This window comes from Ischnura elegans, chromosome 8 (genome assembly GCF_921293095.1).
Source record: "Ischnura elegans chromosome 8, ioIscEleg1.1, whole genome shotgun sequence".
Lineage (NCBI taxonomy): Eukaryota > Metazoa > Arthropoda > Insecta > Odonata > Coenagrionidae > Ischnura > Ischnura elegans.
The window spans coordinates 115022825-115038865 of record NC_060253.1 but is presented as its reverse complement, the minus strand read 5'-3'; the positions used below and the strand labels follow the sequence as shown (position 1 = coordinate 115038865).

The 16041-nt window shown below is 40.0% G+C and overlaps 1 protein-coding gene across 1 annotated transcript in view; it reads right to left on the bottom strand.

Annotated features, from left to right (window-relative positions):
• Window positions 1–16041, bottom strand: part of LOC124163447 (protein unc-45 homolog B) — a 233099-nt gene that overhangs the window by 25685 nt on the left and 191373 nt on the right. The window contains exons 18-20 of the mRNA XM_046540368.1: window positions 9984–10095; window positions 8169–8240; window positions 7800–7889 (exon numbers count right to left, since the gene is read on the bottom strand). Coding sequence (XP_046396324.1) covers window positions 7800–7889; window positions 8169–8240; window positions 9984–10095 — 274 coding nt within the window. The remainder of the gene's footprint in view (window positions 1–7799; window positions 7890–8168; window positions 8241–9983; window positions 10096–16041) is intronic.

Sequence of the window (16041 nt, the reverse complement as noted above, 5' to 3'; positions counted from 1 at the left end):
GGGTCCACCGCAAAGGACAGACAGTATTGTTAGAGGATTCAGGAAAGAATAGGACAAAGGGGATGGGCCAGTGATTGACATAAAGGGATCTGGCGTAGAAGGAGGCAACGGAGTACCTGACTGTGAGGGTTCAACCTCCTCCCCACCCTCCTCCTCTCTAATTTCTAGCTCGGAGTCTTCAGAGAATGCCTGATCCCGCTCTCATCCAGGAGCTCCCCCTTCTTCGTGTACATTCTTCTAGAGAAGGCAGAGAGCTAAGAAGGAAATGTTTGTGCCCTTGCGGAGGTTTCCTCCCTCGACGTCGATGGCTGCAGATCCTGATGTAAGGTCGAAGACTGCTGATCATCTACAAAAGCCGATGAATAGAGAATTTCACCTCTTTCAGGCGGCATCGACTACCGGCCAGCATGAAAAATTTTCCGTTTTACTCCTCGCTTCCGTACCATCTGCAATAAATACATTGTATTTTTTTTTTAATTCCGATAAATAACAGGATCAAAGTAAACACTCTCGGTGAAATAGGTCAAAGCTGAAATGCTACAAACAGCTTTACTAATGTAAAACTATGTTTAGGAACTAAATATTCACAATGGCGAGACAAAGAATTGAAAGCGCCCATAAGCCATTGATTTCACAGTTATCGATAAAATAAAAGCATTTTTATAGAGCAACTCCTCAGCACTTCTTCGCCAATCCATGGGATAATGTGCAAACAGTTATTTGCAATTATAATAAGAATGTTTATAGGTGCATAATATACATATATCAACAATAAATATTATAAATAACTTACACTTTTTCCGTAAATAACTTCCTTCACTCTCGTAATATTGCCGCTTGTCGATCCCCTCCCTGCTTAGGAGTTGCACTGACAAACAAAGGAAGGGTGCAAAAGTTAGAGATATGTTACGTTGCATAAAAAAATGTAATGGCATTATCAAATTTACATTAAAGTTTAACTAATCACAGTACTTCATGTATTAATTGAATAAAACTTATTAACATCAGACAATAAAGGTTCGAAAAATGAAAGGCTCGCAAGAAGAAAAAAAGGAAGGATGGAAAAAATCTATATTCTCGCTAAACATTATTAAAACAGAATAAAAAATTAGTTAACCCACATAAGTAAGTTCCAGTTATTAAATACTTATGATTTGTAAAATAAAACTCAAATAAAATTTGTCATACTCACGCATTAATAGAAATAAATAAAAATAATAGCATAAAATACAGGGGAGAAAATGAATGGAAATGGGGAACTTGCATGAATTTTTTTTATTTCATAGGCGGACAGAAAATTATTTTCTGAATACAACAAAGAAAACCGCATGTAAATCTGAGTTTTCCTTCGCGAGTTATTTAATGATAAATATAACGAATTTTAAAGCGCGGGAAAAACTCCCTCACCCCCCAAGCCACTGCCGACGAAGCCTCGATGACGTCAAAGGTGCCTAAACATCACGCGAAGCTATAGTTGTGATTGTTTGTAATAGTTGCCAGCAGTTGTGAGAGCTTCGTTTGTTAGATGTGTTGATTATTTTATATTTAAAGATAAATATCCGACGATAGAGGCTTGGAAGCCCTCGTATTTTTCATTATTTATAATATTAATATCTGAGTAAGGCCATAAAATATAAAACTGGAGCAGTTAAACCAAAAATTTGATAATACCTAAATAACATCGTTGTAGGAGTCTGAGCCACGGCCATTGGAAGGGGGATACGTTAATTGTAAGTTGATGTTATCGACGGCATATCATTCATTTAAGTATGTAATTAGAACGATTTTGATGTTTACTAATGCCCGCTTAGCTTTTATATACAATAACTTCATCCGTTTATTCGTAGGTACCGGAGAATTCGTCGTTTAGGACTGTCTGTGCTTGTATTATGAGGTGAATTCCAGTCAATGCAACTTTTGCTCGCTGATTGGAGACATCTAGGAACATTTTTGTGCCAAAATAGTGTTATTTTCAACGTGACATCTCCCGTTAAGCTACTGATTATAATCACAGTGCCAGTGGTTGTAATGCACAAAGTTTGACAAGGTTGAAAAATATCGGCCAAGAGTTATCAGTGTTCCATCGTGATTGAATTGTAAAAAGTGCTATTACGCTATCGATAAATGTCTAACAGTAGTGTAAAAATTGTCAGTGGCGTGCTAATCTCCGTTGTTCACCGTAGATATGACATTTCACGATCACGCTATTGAAATAAAAACTGTGTGTGAAGTTTGTTATTCCATTATTTCAACGAATAGTAGTGAGAAATGTCACTTGTGTGGGCTAATTTAAGGGTTTAAATCAGTGAATAAATAATTGTATTCATCATAACGAGTTCTGTTATTGTAAATTGTACGTGATGAATATAAGAATGTGATAGTGACATCCAGTTTTTGATAAGAGTATTTGCCTATTTCCCACTATATTTTTATGGTATATGCTAGTATAGGGTATTGTTTATGGATTTACCTATATTATTGAAATAGGTTTTAGCTTGTGTGTGTGTTGGCAGCGGAACCGATTCGCGATCTCACATGTGGATTGTGTGCAGACTGTTTTGCTGTGAATTCGTACCGTAGGGCGGATAGGACTACCTTCTCCGTTAATCCGGCGTTGCCAAATTCAACAGCACAGATTACTCTAATGTGAACAGCACAGCTTACGATCGATATCCTCCAGTATTACAAGTTTCTTTTACAACTCAATTTGCCGCCGACGTATAGCAATAATTTGTCTTAACAAATTCCATGAGGGTCGTGGCATCAAATTTTGGTGTCCTAAAAAAAGGCTGGTGTCCTAACACCCCATGCCACTCGCCTTTTAGGCGGCTTGTGGGGTATTATGTAGACGTAGATAAATTTCAGGTGTACTATTCGAACGAGTGGCAACGTTATCATCCATTTTTCTGATAACCAAAACACACGAAGTGAAACGCTTGTACTTCATCATCCCGATGCCGCATTATTAATATCCCAAGTAATTATCTAGGCACAATAGTAATAGGAAAACTTGCCCAAGAATAACAGAACAAAATAAAGTGACGATGAGCGGCTAAATACTCCCTCAAAACAAATTTTACACCATGCGCTCAGCGTATTTCCCTACTCCCTATGGTTGTTTAGGCACCTATGACGTCACGCCTGGCCTCGGCAACGCTCGGGTGTCTTCGCGCAGTGGTCGGCTCAGAGAAATTTTTCTCGATTTTAAATGCAATTTTTTTATTTCTTTTGATGTTGAATGGAGAAACTGAAGGTATTTTTGCGAGCTAATGTATCCATTTGACTTATTCAAAATAGTTTTCAGAGCAATCTACGACCCATGCAAGTTCCTTATTGGCTTACCTTAAGATAAATGAAAAAATTTCTCCCGATCCTCCCAGGAAAGGTTGCTTGAAACGGCGTCCACAAATGCGCTCCTAGATCCCTGCTTTGAAGTCTCCAGCCAATATAACATTTGGTCTTGACAATTGACCCATCAAGGTGTAAAACAGATTATCTAAAATTTCTAAGAAACTATTAAAGCAACTAACAGGGGATCTAAATACAGATACATAATACAATAAAATCATTACTTGCTACAGTGTTCTTCACAGCTGCACATTCAAATGTAAGTTCAGAATTTAAATTATGCACCAAATGCGACATATTACATAAAACTAACGTACTTTTTACAAAAATAACAACACCACCATTACGATGATCTTTCCGACAATAAAAGTCACCAATCACATAGCCTGGTATTGATATAATTATATCTTTCATCCAATGTTCACTTAAACATATAAATTCTGGTTTCTCTGCCTCTGCTAGTGCTTCAAGCTCTGCTATATTGTTACTCAGGCACTGAATGTTTAAAACCAGTAATTTAAACCCTGAGTGTGTCTTTTGCTGATTGGAGTCATAGAAAGCTAGTCAGGAATACTTACCCTTAGGTTCACCTTTCATGTCAGTCGACTGTTGTCTAGGTCTTGTAAATTTGTTGATGATCACGCCGGAAGGCCAGTGAAGCGGATTAATCACCTGTTTAAAATCACTGTAGTCTACGCCGATTTTGAATGCACCATGTACAATTTTACCTTCTATAGTTTTCACAAGAATCACACGTGACGTCAAACTTATTTTTTACATATTTTACCACTTCATCTTCAGGGGAATCGCTGGCCAAGCGGCCCACATATACATACGATATCATTTTCGCAGCTCGGAGACCTGCTCCGTTGTTTTCCGTCGCACCTTTTCCGATACCAAAGAAGTTTCGTTTCTTTCTTCTGTATTGCACTCGGGCAAAGCCGTCGTCATCTTTTTCTCCTCTTGATTGTTCATGATTTAGGCGCACTATTCCGCAGCTGGTTTGATCAACATGTGCCGTTTTTTCCTTTTTTGCCGACGGTTTTGAGTCAGAAACAATGTTTGCTCCAAACTCAGCCTCTTTTCCGTCTTTTTGACGATGTTTAACCTGCTTAGCTGCGTCACGTGAGGCCTCAGTTTCGTGATTTGCCACATCAGCAAAACTTAATTTTTTCACACGAGTTTCATTCCCCGCATGAAACTTAGAGTTATCCTTTAAATTGTTAATCTCTTCTTTTAATAATTCGATGTTGCACGTCATCTTGCTAAGTCGGTTTCCTTCAATAACGCGACATGAAAGACATTTCCAGAATAATCCGGAGACTTCCTCCAGGGCTCTCAAAGCAATTTCTTTCAGGCCCGTACACTTATAATGATAAAGTTGCTTGCAATTTTCATAAGGAAGGGCTTTTTCACACTCCTTTAAATGGCTTTTACAAGCGTAACATTCAATGTTTACTTGACCAGCAGCCATCTTGAATTTGGAACCTATGTGCAATCATCGCCGCCATCTTGAACATATGTGTTGCAGTATGACAACATGCTTAAGACCTAACTATGAACTCTTTCAACAATTCTCTGAATTAAGCTTTTGCTCATTTCTCTCCAATAATGGAGTTTAATTACATTCGGACATCTGTGAATGCACACGACACACAGGGCATTGAAACTGCTAAAGAGCAAAATGGTCCCAGAGATGTAGAGGGTGGATTATCATGCTATGGAACACAGGCTCATGATGACGGCTCATGATTGAGTGTTGCACACGCATCTAGATATTTTTTCTTAGCACAAAAACTGTGAAGAACAGAGCATGAGGCCCAGAGGACGGCATATGATCATTGCAATCATAAGCTTTTATTTATTTGCTGAAATTTAACTCTTTAACTTATATAATGTTTTTGCTGTCGAGAGTAGGGTGAGACTTGACCACCTTTTCTGCATCGTCCAGCCCTGCTTCAATGCCCTTAACCATTAGCTGCGATGTATCGTAGTCTATCCTCCCTTCAAGTACACAGACACTTAATTGAAAACGGAGGGGAGGGTGGCCTCTATAAAATTTTACAGCCACTTGACAACCCCTTTTGAACCACATACACTTAATCATCACCTATGCTTCATTTCAAAGGCAAATTATTTGAAGTTCAGCATAGCAGAGCATCGACCCACCAAAACCCTGGGTTTTCAATCTTCAAATTTTGAGTGTCTGTGAACGTATTCCACTGAAACATTGTTAAAATGAATTAGAAACAGAATTTTGTTCTTGCGATTGAATTTAATGACAAAATGTGCATTTCATATAAATTAACTTCTCTCATTATCACATTAATACCCTTATTTCAAAGTCTCAGAAATATTTTACCATAGACATTTTCTGCAGTTTATTTATTGTTTGCTTTCAGTCATTTAATTTTAATAATAATAAGTCATTTAATGTTAGTCAATTATTTGAAAAAATTGTGTTTTCCAATAATTTCCCTCCTGCCTCCTCCTTCAATGGCCTTCCCAGCTACGTATGTGCCCGCCCCTTTTTGATCAAACTGGCTTTCCCCTCGCTATCCTCCCCACGCCACCCTTCTCTTGCTCGATGGCAGTGGCGGATCCGTGGGGGGGCTACAGCTCCCCCTTGGATATCCAATTAACACTGGACACAATTGTAATTTTTTTCCAACCCCCACAACAGCTGGAGTTTTAACCCCCACTGTTCGATGGTATATATAGAACTGAGGAAGGCCAATTAGTACCTTGATGATGACTCAATGGTTTTATAATGTCTAGTTAGGGTAGACCGGAACATGATAGTGTAGTAACCTTAACTTAAAAGTATAGATGGGTCGGTTCCCGTACCTGGTTCTCGGTACTGTCGGTTCTTGCCAGTGGAACCAGTATCGGGAACCGTTCGCATAAAGTCGGTACTTTGGAACCGGCTCGGAACAGTCGCGAGGATTTGAATTTGGCACCCAAAGCCGAAATGGTCTGCAGCGAATTCAAGGCCAAAAGTATAAAAAAAATATTTAAAAAATTCATACATCACTTTCTGATCGCCTAGCATCCACTTTTTTTCTTCTGAGAGTTGCTCGCTAACACGCGCATTTAAGGATTCGTCAGTTTGTCGCTCTCGCCAACATTGTAACATTTCCGTCGCTTTCAAACAAGCCAACTTTTCACCTGCCACCGTCAACAGCACAGCCCCCGCCGTTCTTTTAACCTTTTAACCAAAGGTCTCTATGACATACGAGTCGAATCGCACCGTTGACGGCATGGCGCCCATTTCAATCCGGCACGGCAATGCACCTTCTAAGGAGTGAAATACAGAGAATGCTAATAATGAGGCCACTTTCAGACGATACGACTTTTCACTGGCTGCTGTTCACGTGAAATTCAGGCGGCTTTCAGACAAGACCAATCTCTGCAACGCCATGTGCCGTGCCGTGAGCAGCGGCCGGCAGAAAATCGTTTCATTAGAAAGTGGTCGTAAGATTGAATCATATACATGTACAGTAATTCTTTGTCATACGAGCAAGATGCATTCCAATAGCTTATTCGTAAGCTGATAAACCGAAAGTATGGCTATCCTGCAGAATGCAACACTGCATTACAATTTTGCGTTAGCTCACGGCCGCTCAGTTTATCCATGGTGTCGCTGTACCGGCAAGCTGAGTAGTTTATTGTTGAGGTTATAAGAACGGTGACAGCGACGCATGTGTGGTGACGCATAAGTGGTCAATTAAAATAACAATTTAAGCAACATCGCAGAGTACACAGTATATTTTGAAGTGACTCACAAGTTAGAACAAATTAACGGATGATGTCATCAGGAGTGGGGGGAGTTTCACTATTGATCGTGATGCTATGCAGTGTGTAAGCTGTGCTCCGAGCATATTTCATGCAGGCCATGATTCAAAATCAACATTGACCACTACTGTTTTCAGTGAAAGCCTGTTCAGTACTGCAGGCAATATTTCTATCAAAAAAAGAATAAATAGGGCAAAAATGATGAAATTTTAAAATTAAATCCTGGAGAAAGAACCAGTGGTTGTCTGATCTAATGTGAAAAATCAGTAGATCATGTATTCTTTAACAGAGCTTTCCTGCTAATTTACATCTTTAGTGAAATTATTTTAGTTCACTTCTCGTGGTTGTTCGTTTAAATTTGCCATAAATTCATGAATTAAGAAAAGAAACATTAGTAATAAGAGATGCCATGGAGGTCTAGTCTGTTGATAAAGAGATTAAAAGATTATAAACTAAAGGATATAAACCACAAAAGTTATTGCAATCACATACGTCATCTCGCTTAACCAAAATAAGAGTCTGAGGTTGAGTTGTCAAGGTGAAAAAAACTTGTCTTACGCGATAGCCTTTAGGTCTCCAACATACATTTTATTTACCTCCCACTATGAATTGGCAACATGGCTGTATGTGGACTTTTGAAATAAATAAATACATACCTTGATCATTTTTTTGCAGCACTTGGGACTGTTTGACAATAGAATGGCCAGTGCACCTGCGGCGGCCATCACAGTGTCAAAGTCTGCCTCCTCCTCCTCATCCTCATCATCACCACCATCATCCTGCTGCTGCTTCTGTTCTTCCCCCTCCCCTCCACTCTGCACCCCCCCCTGCTGCTCTCCCCCCCCTCCCTGCTCCCTCAACTCCTCCCCATTGTCGTCCACCTCCACTATCCTCTTCTCCTCCTGCTCCTGCTCCTCCTTCCTTCGCCGCTGCTCCTCCTCCTCCTCCTGCTTCTTCTTCCGTCTCTCCTCCCTCTCCCTCTCCCTCTCTGCCCTCCTCTTCTTCTCCTCTGGGTCCGTGATCACCAAACTCGCCTCGCTCAACAGAAGCACCAAGAACTTCAGACGGTCATTATCCCCTTCGTATGCCTTTATCACCTGCAGAAAGTCAACACTAACCATTAAATACATTTTCTGCATAAATACTGTCAGAGGGGAGTAGAGAGAGAAGGCCAGCCCATATGGGGAAAAGGATGCATGTACATGTGTTGTTGTGAATTGCTGTCGAGAGAGGGGCTCCCGCACAGGCAAGCCGACAGTGGGCACGGGCATTCTCAGCGACGGGCACCCTCCAACATGTGTTTGATGGGGAGAGGGAAGGCAATCATCATGGCACGGTCGGAGGGAAGTCTACTGTTGGCAAGAGAGAGAGGGAAGACTTGGGAAAAAGGGGGTGGAGTACTATCGGAGGGATTTCTTTCTCGCCTGGAGCAAGCTGCCTCTTCCAAAAATCCTTCACTTTGCTTGGCTTTTCCTGTTACTACTGAAAACATTTTTACAGCATGCAGCCACGATTAAGTGCTGCAACAGTCTCATACATTTCAAATAATGTGGTTGGAAAGCAAGGCAGAAGAGAGAGATAATTTTCAGGGGGGCCCCGGGAACCCCAAGTTGATGATTGTAAGTGAAAAATGAAGCATCCTTCTCAACTGAAAACTCAAAATTATGTATTCTTACCTTAAATAAATCATCACTTCCACAAAAAAATAATATGTCCGTCTGAAGGAACACATTCTTAAATTCTACATGCTTCACCATTTCGGGTGATATTCCTTTAGGGAATTTTGTTCTATATTCATAAATTAAACGAATAGGCTGACATCAGTGAGACAACGCCAGGGAAGTATCCACTCAACCTCCATGGAATTTGATGAAATTTTGAGAGGAGATATGCACGAATATCAGAATGGACATTTAGAAGGTTTTATACTCAGCAATGCAAGACTCAATGATTCCTTTGACAAAGTTCTGCAGCCTTCCACAATACAGTACTGGCACAAACGCAAATTTGAAAGTTGCTAAAAGATTTAAGAAATCGTTTATAGTATTTTGTCGGAAGAGATGATACTAAGCCACTTTGTCAAACTTATTGGGCTCCATTTAATTAGGCAATGAAATATTATCTGTGAATATTTCTACACTGATAAGTTGATGCAAAAGTGAAGAAAAATTTATGGCAGTAGATTGATACGGTAGTGTCGAACCCGGTTGTGTAAATTATATAAAAATTGTGGAATTAGGGAATTATTTCTCTCATCATTCAATGAAGTAGAACCTCCAGTTGTAAAAATTAAAGCAGCACAGACGTTCAAGTAAAAGCATCGTTAAGATAGTTCACACTCAGTGTGGCATTGCAACCTTCCTCTGCCCATTGATACTGGCCGGAGTCCCCAAGGAAGCGGCCGTAACGGCAGCCGCTGCTACAGGACTGCCTCGGAACCCTCAGAAGCGGATGTGACATCAGACCCACCAAAATCCCCCTTTCAAATGCTATTTTCACTGCCATTGGAATTTTGACAATGAGAACTTTTATCTTGGTAATGAAGTGTTCCTTAGCCCTCAGGTTTTTTCCATTGTGCAAAACTTATCGTCCTCTATCTCCTCTATATTTTTCCAAAAAATTTGCACATTCTCCGTTCACAGGTAGATGGCAGAGTGTTTGAATTGTAATAAAAAAACGCATATGACTTTTAAGACACTGTAAATCATCCATTGTAAATTCAAGAAGTCACACTGACAGATGCACCATGAAATTCAAATCAAATTTAGTCTAGTGTATGCACCACTTGATCATTGAGGAGCATTTGGAAAGTGTATTCTCACACTTGAGAGGAAACTTACTTCAGGAGAGAGCATGAGGTTGGTCATGACTTGAGTGGCAGCCCTCCTCAGCAATGTGTGGTTCTCGTACATATACGTCTCTATCTTCTGTAAACCAAGTTCCTTCATGATCCTACAAAAATAAATAGAATATGAAAGTCAAGTAGAAATCAGAAAAGTGACTCAGCATAGGTATATTTATGGAAAATTCGAAGGTTTTAACAATCAGTCTTGGCTTACATTTATCTTAATCAACATGCAAATAAAAGAAATATCATTCGAATCATAGTTACCCAATGCACTCAAATTTCATCAAGGAAGTAATACATATGTACAAGCAATCTCTTTCCCTCTCATCACTGATTGCTGAGAAGATCAGAGTTATGAATGAGGGACAACGGAGTGAATGGAGGAGAAGGATAAACACAAGCAGGTGCAAATGCAAACACATTTGCACACTCTCTCAGCTCACCACACTGATCACATCGATTGGTTGATTTCAAGTGAGCACCACAGATGAGAGGTTCATGATTGCACAAAGTAAAAAATGAAAGTGCTGAAATGTTTTCCACACATTACTGAAATGTTTACAGAATCATATCGGAAAATGTAACTCTACCTGCAGAATAATTTTACCATATGCATATTGAAATATAAAATAATTAAGTTACAACTTTCATTAAATATGAAAATAAAAAAATTAACATCTAATGTGCTCAATTGAAATGCCTTAATAGATCAATGGACTGAGAAATTTGAACTCTTGGAGAAAACTTAGAACAATTTTAGAGACTTATCCACCTTGTACCAATGAGGTATCACCACATCAGCACAACAACACATACATACTCATTTCAGGCTATTTAAGGAAAATAAATTGATGATAATCATTTTAAAAATTTAATAATAATTTTTTATTGGTCTAGCGATCAAATACATGATATAGGACAGGTCAAAAAATCACAATTAAAATGTACACATTACAACCACAAAACACACACTTTAACCCTTAACCGGTGACGTGCGCTCTGAGAGACACCACTGCACATCTCTTAAATTACGAATATTTTCAAAATACATACCTTTAATTCTCGTTAGCTCCATACTTTTGTGCAATAAGGACAAATTATGCATTTCTGTCAATTTTCAACTGATTTCAATTAGCGCTTTGTGAGACCTCACATGACTAAATTGGAAAAATTAAGAAACATAATGCTGATGGAAATATGTAATTCAAAACGTTGTTAATAATAACTCGTAGTTTTCTATCAATTTTGAGTATAATTAAAGATTTGTTTGTAAATTTCTCATACCCCAAGCATGCAGTGCACAAAAATTGTATTTTGTAATTTGGAACCAATTGAACCAATGGAAATTCCGCTCATCCACATCTGGAGTGCAACGTTCATTTGAGCCTATCATTCGGTCTCCTTCTAAGTATTTGGGGACAGAATATCTACGCATCGAAGTTTACTGCAAGAAGAAATAAAAAAGGCTTGGGGAACACTGAGAGCAAAACGTCGAAATGCATGTGCCGTTACATCTACATTTGTCTGTTAGGTATTTTTGACTATTTTTTTGAAAACCCTCAGGTGCATAGTTAAGAATAATAATAATAATAAATTTATTCCAACCATGATTTTGTTAATGAAGTAATGCAAAATTCTGTTGACTCATGCTGACAAATGCAACTTGTTGCGCTTCAACGTATCATGGGCAAAACCCACTTCGAAACATGTGCCACAGCGTGACTTTCCCCACCCAGGCGCCCAGCTTCCCCTCACACCACCTGGCCTTCCCCACCCCGGCGCTGAACTTCCCCTCACACCACGTGGCCAAGCGGAGCGCCCTTATTGGCCAGAGGGCGGCCAGGATCTGGTATAAGCCCGGTGCCCAGGACCATTGGAGGCAGTTGCGGAGGAGGTGGCCTTAGGGTACGGGCGAGTTTCTCTTCGGACATTCTACCCCTCTTGGCGTTGACAAGTTGTCCCCTCACCCAGCAGGCAGCAGCGGCAGAGGTCTCATGACGAATGGATTTGCTCTCGCACCCTCCATTACGCGCACGTCGTCCCAGGGCACCGCCGCATCTGGGAGCCGCCCGCCTGAGTTCATCGCCTGCAGAAGCAGACGGAGCAGGTGGCCACTGACCGCCATACCGCTTGAGGCTCTTGGACCTGCTGCCAATGCCGGAACCCCCCGCCACAGCTGTAATGGATCCCCGGAGATCCCCAGAGAGGCAATTCCGGACAGATCCAGACCCAGCCCCGCGGACCTCCCACTCCCTGGCCCGCAGCCCCCCTGTAACTTTCTACCTCTGAAGCCAATAGACGCACCCCTCAGGTGTTTTAAAATTCCCATCCAGGTGTTTCTTTACTCCACACCATGATTACCCGATCCCGGATCTCCCTCTCAACTGAGGATGTTGCTGGAGCTGCGACAAACTGATAGTGAAGGAGGGAGCACAGATGATGGCAGAGGTGACGTAGTAAAAGTTCTCCCCAGGCAAGGACAATTTTTTACGGGTGAAATCGCTATATGTCGCCATCAAATGAGCCAAAGAGGAAAATTCGTACACCCTTCCATAACACCGTTACTCAGAAACTTGTTTTGAAGGATTACATTACATCCTAGGCAATGATATTGAGCCTCTTGATTATTAGTCCCACATTTTTGATGAGCGTATGTTGCAATTGATTTTACACTGGACAAATACAAAGCTTCAAGCAACACGAGAGAAATACAAAAGGGATAGTAGGCTGGAGCTACAAAACGTTAATTTGATGGAATTGAAAGCCTGTCTTGGTGTTTTGGCTTATTTTGTGTTATTTAAGAGGTACAAAGGTTCAGAGAAATAAGAAAGCCGTGCATTCCAGTCAGACAACAATACCCAGACTGCCCGATACACACGTATCGAACCTTTTTATTTATATTGGAAACGTCAAAACTAACGGATAGAATTGCATACATTCCAACACTCCACCTCAATTCTAGCAATGTCCAAAAAACGAAAAAAACAAGCATTCAAACGTGGAAACACACATTACATAAATTCTTTTAAATGTATATACAAAAACATAAATATCTTTCTTTCTGAAGAATAAGAAAAAGAACAAAAATAAATATAAACAATTTAAACGAGGTCTAGTTCAAACTATTTGCTTCACACCCAAACCAGTGCGATGATTGAGAAAAGATTCAACAACTAGTCCTTTAGTTAATATGTCTGCCTTTGAATAAGTTTCTTCATAATCATACCCCGTGCGCTGAGCACATCCTTTCGCGACAAGACGAGCCTTGTATCGATCAACATCCCCATTTTCATTCCGCTTTACTTTGAAAAACCACTTGCAATCAATTGCTCTCCTTCCAGGGGGTAGTGGAGTTAAATACCAAGTTTCATTTTCATTAAGAGCCTTCATTTCTTCATTAACTGCATTGTACCACTTGTCTTGATCCTCTCTCCCTTTGATACTTGAGAAATTCTCAGGTACATCATCAAGAAATGCTTCAGCACTCATAGCACAAACTGTTCCATATCCTGTATCATAATCTTCCAGATAAGCAGGTCTTTTCCTTTCTCTGACTGACCTTCTGACTTGATCATCTACTTCCCATTCTCCACCTAAATTCTTGTCTCCACCTGAATTCTGCTCTCCACCTGAATTTTGAACTCTCTCTGCGGGGTAGTACTCATCATTTTCACCTTGATTTCCTTGATTTTCTTTCCAGTATCCTAATTCCCTCTTAGCTTGGAACTCCTTTTAATCAAAAATTACATCTCTTCCTCTGACTATCTTTTTTAGTTCTGGATCCCAAAGCCTGTACCCATTAGTGCAGTACCCTACAAAAATGTACTTCTTACATCTGGATTCAAGCTTACTCCTCATTAATTGTTTAGGAGTATGCAGGTAGGCTGTACATCCAAAATTTTTTAATTTATTTAGATCTGGTTGTTTTCCATACCAGAGGTAAGCTGGAACTTCCTTTTCCAGAGCTTTTGTGGGAGTCCTGTTGATTAAATATACAGCAGTAAGTACTGCTTCCGTCCACAAAGCTTTTGATAAACCAGAGCTGTGTATCAAACATCTTGCTTTTTCAAGTATTGTACGATTCATTCGTTCTGCCACCCCATTTTGCTGTGGCGTGTATGGTATTGTGGACTCAAATTGTATACCTCGTTCTTCAAAGTACACTTTAATTTCATTGGTAACATACTACCTGCCATTATCACACCTGAAACGACTTAACTTTGTACTAAAATGAGATGTTGCCATTTTCTCATAAATCTTCAGATAATGAAAGGCTTGTGACTTTGTTTTCAAGAAATAAACAGCAGTAAAATGGGTATAATCATCCACAAATGTCATTATATACTTCATCCCATCATATGACATTGGAGAGACTGGTCCAACCAGATCACTATGCACAAGTTCCAATGGACGTTTTGCTCCGAGTCTTTCGTGCTGGTGTGGTAGTTTTGTTTGTTTTCCAGTCACGCAATGCTCGCATATACTCTTGAACTTATCTTCTTTAATTCCATCCACCAGTGTGGTTAATTTCTTTAAACCATCTTTGGAAATGTGTCCTAGTCTTTGGTGCCATAAATGTTCTGCTTCCATTGAAAGGCAAGCTGTGTGTGCTCTCTGAAAAATAATTTTGTATAATTTTCCACAGTGCCTGGCAACTGCTACTGTTCGACCACCTTTCAAAATTTTTCCTATTCCATCTGCAAACAGCACACCATAACCATGAGAATCCAATTTTTGAACTGATAGGAGATTCATCTCAAGATCAGGTACCCTTAACACGTTTGCAATGTGTAACTTAACCCATTTTCCGTTATTAAAAATAACACCATCAACATCCCCTTTTTCTTTGGCAGTCATCAGCTGTCCAGTTTTAGCAACTTTAATGTTGATGGGTATCTTCAATGGAGTAACATTGCTGAGAGGAGTTAATTCCCCAACTAAATGCTCAGTAGCTGCAGGTCTAAAGTAAAACTTATTTCACCTTCAGACTGTGAGCTTGTTCCCATAGCAGTTGATTCCTCCTCCATTGTCATCTTCTTGTCTTCTATCTCCGCATGTGCTGCAAAGCTGACTCCATAGTCGTCTGCTGAAGATTCTTCATCGTCGTTGGCTGCATGAGCGTGCCCACTTTTATTTTTACCCTTCCAGCATTCAGCCCTTAAATGACCTGGTTTACCACAGTTGTGACAGCGAATATGAAATTTATTTTCATTCTTTACCTCCGCTACGTCATTATTCCGTGTATTCCGATAGTTGTTCTTTACTCGTTTGGACTGTGTAGCGAATGCCGTCGTAGATGGAACCTCAGAATTCATGTCCTGCTCTCCGTTAGCCAAAAATGATCGCTTGGATTCCTCATCAAGTAATCTGTTCTTCACAAAAGCTAATGTTAGTCTATCAGTAGACATAGTCTCTATGGCTGTGACGACCACGTTATATTCTTGCGGCAAGGTAAGCAACAAATGACAAATTATATCCGGCTCACTCACATTGGCGCCCGTTGACTTCAGTTGACGAATCAGTCAATCGAAATGAAGAAAATGATTTTCTAGATTTTCTTTCTTCGGGTTATGTTGACAAGCCGGAGATAAAAGCTGTCTTCTAATTTGTAACTGAGTTGCTAAACCTTTCCTTTCAAAAGTGTCTTTCAGCTCCTTCCATACGCTGTATGCTGATATATTTCCTTTTGCGTACTCTAAATGACTGTTCGCAAGCTTCCGAATTATTAGTCCTTTGCACCTTTTGTCTCGATTCCGTAATTTAACGTTCGCTTCTTCTCGAGCTGTACGTTCCAACGCTGATTCATTTAGGATCGGTCCTGGATAAACTGGTTCTTCCTCGGTGAGTGTCAAAAGATCCAATTCATCCAATAACGTTTCCATACGAAATTTCCAGTCGTCGTATTCTTTCCCGTCGAACAAGGGAACTTTGAATCTGTCGTCTTCATATTCCGCCGCCATTCTTCAGCGTAAATTTTTTTTCCGACAGAATTTCAATGTTAACTATTGCGGAACGTCATTGTTAAATGTATCTCGAAAAATGATGATTAT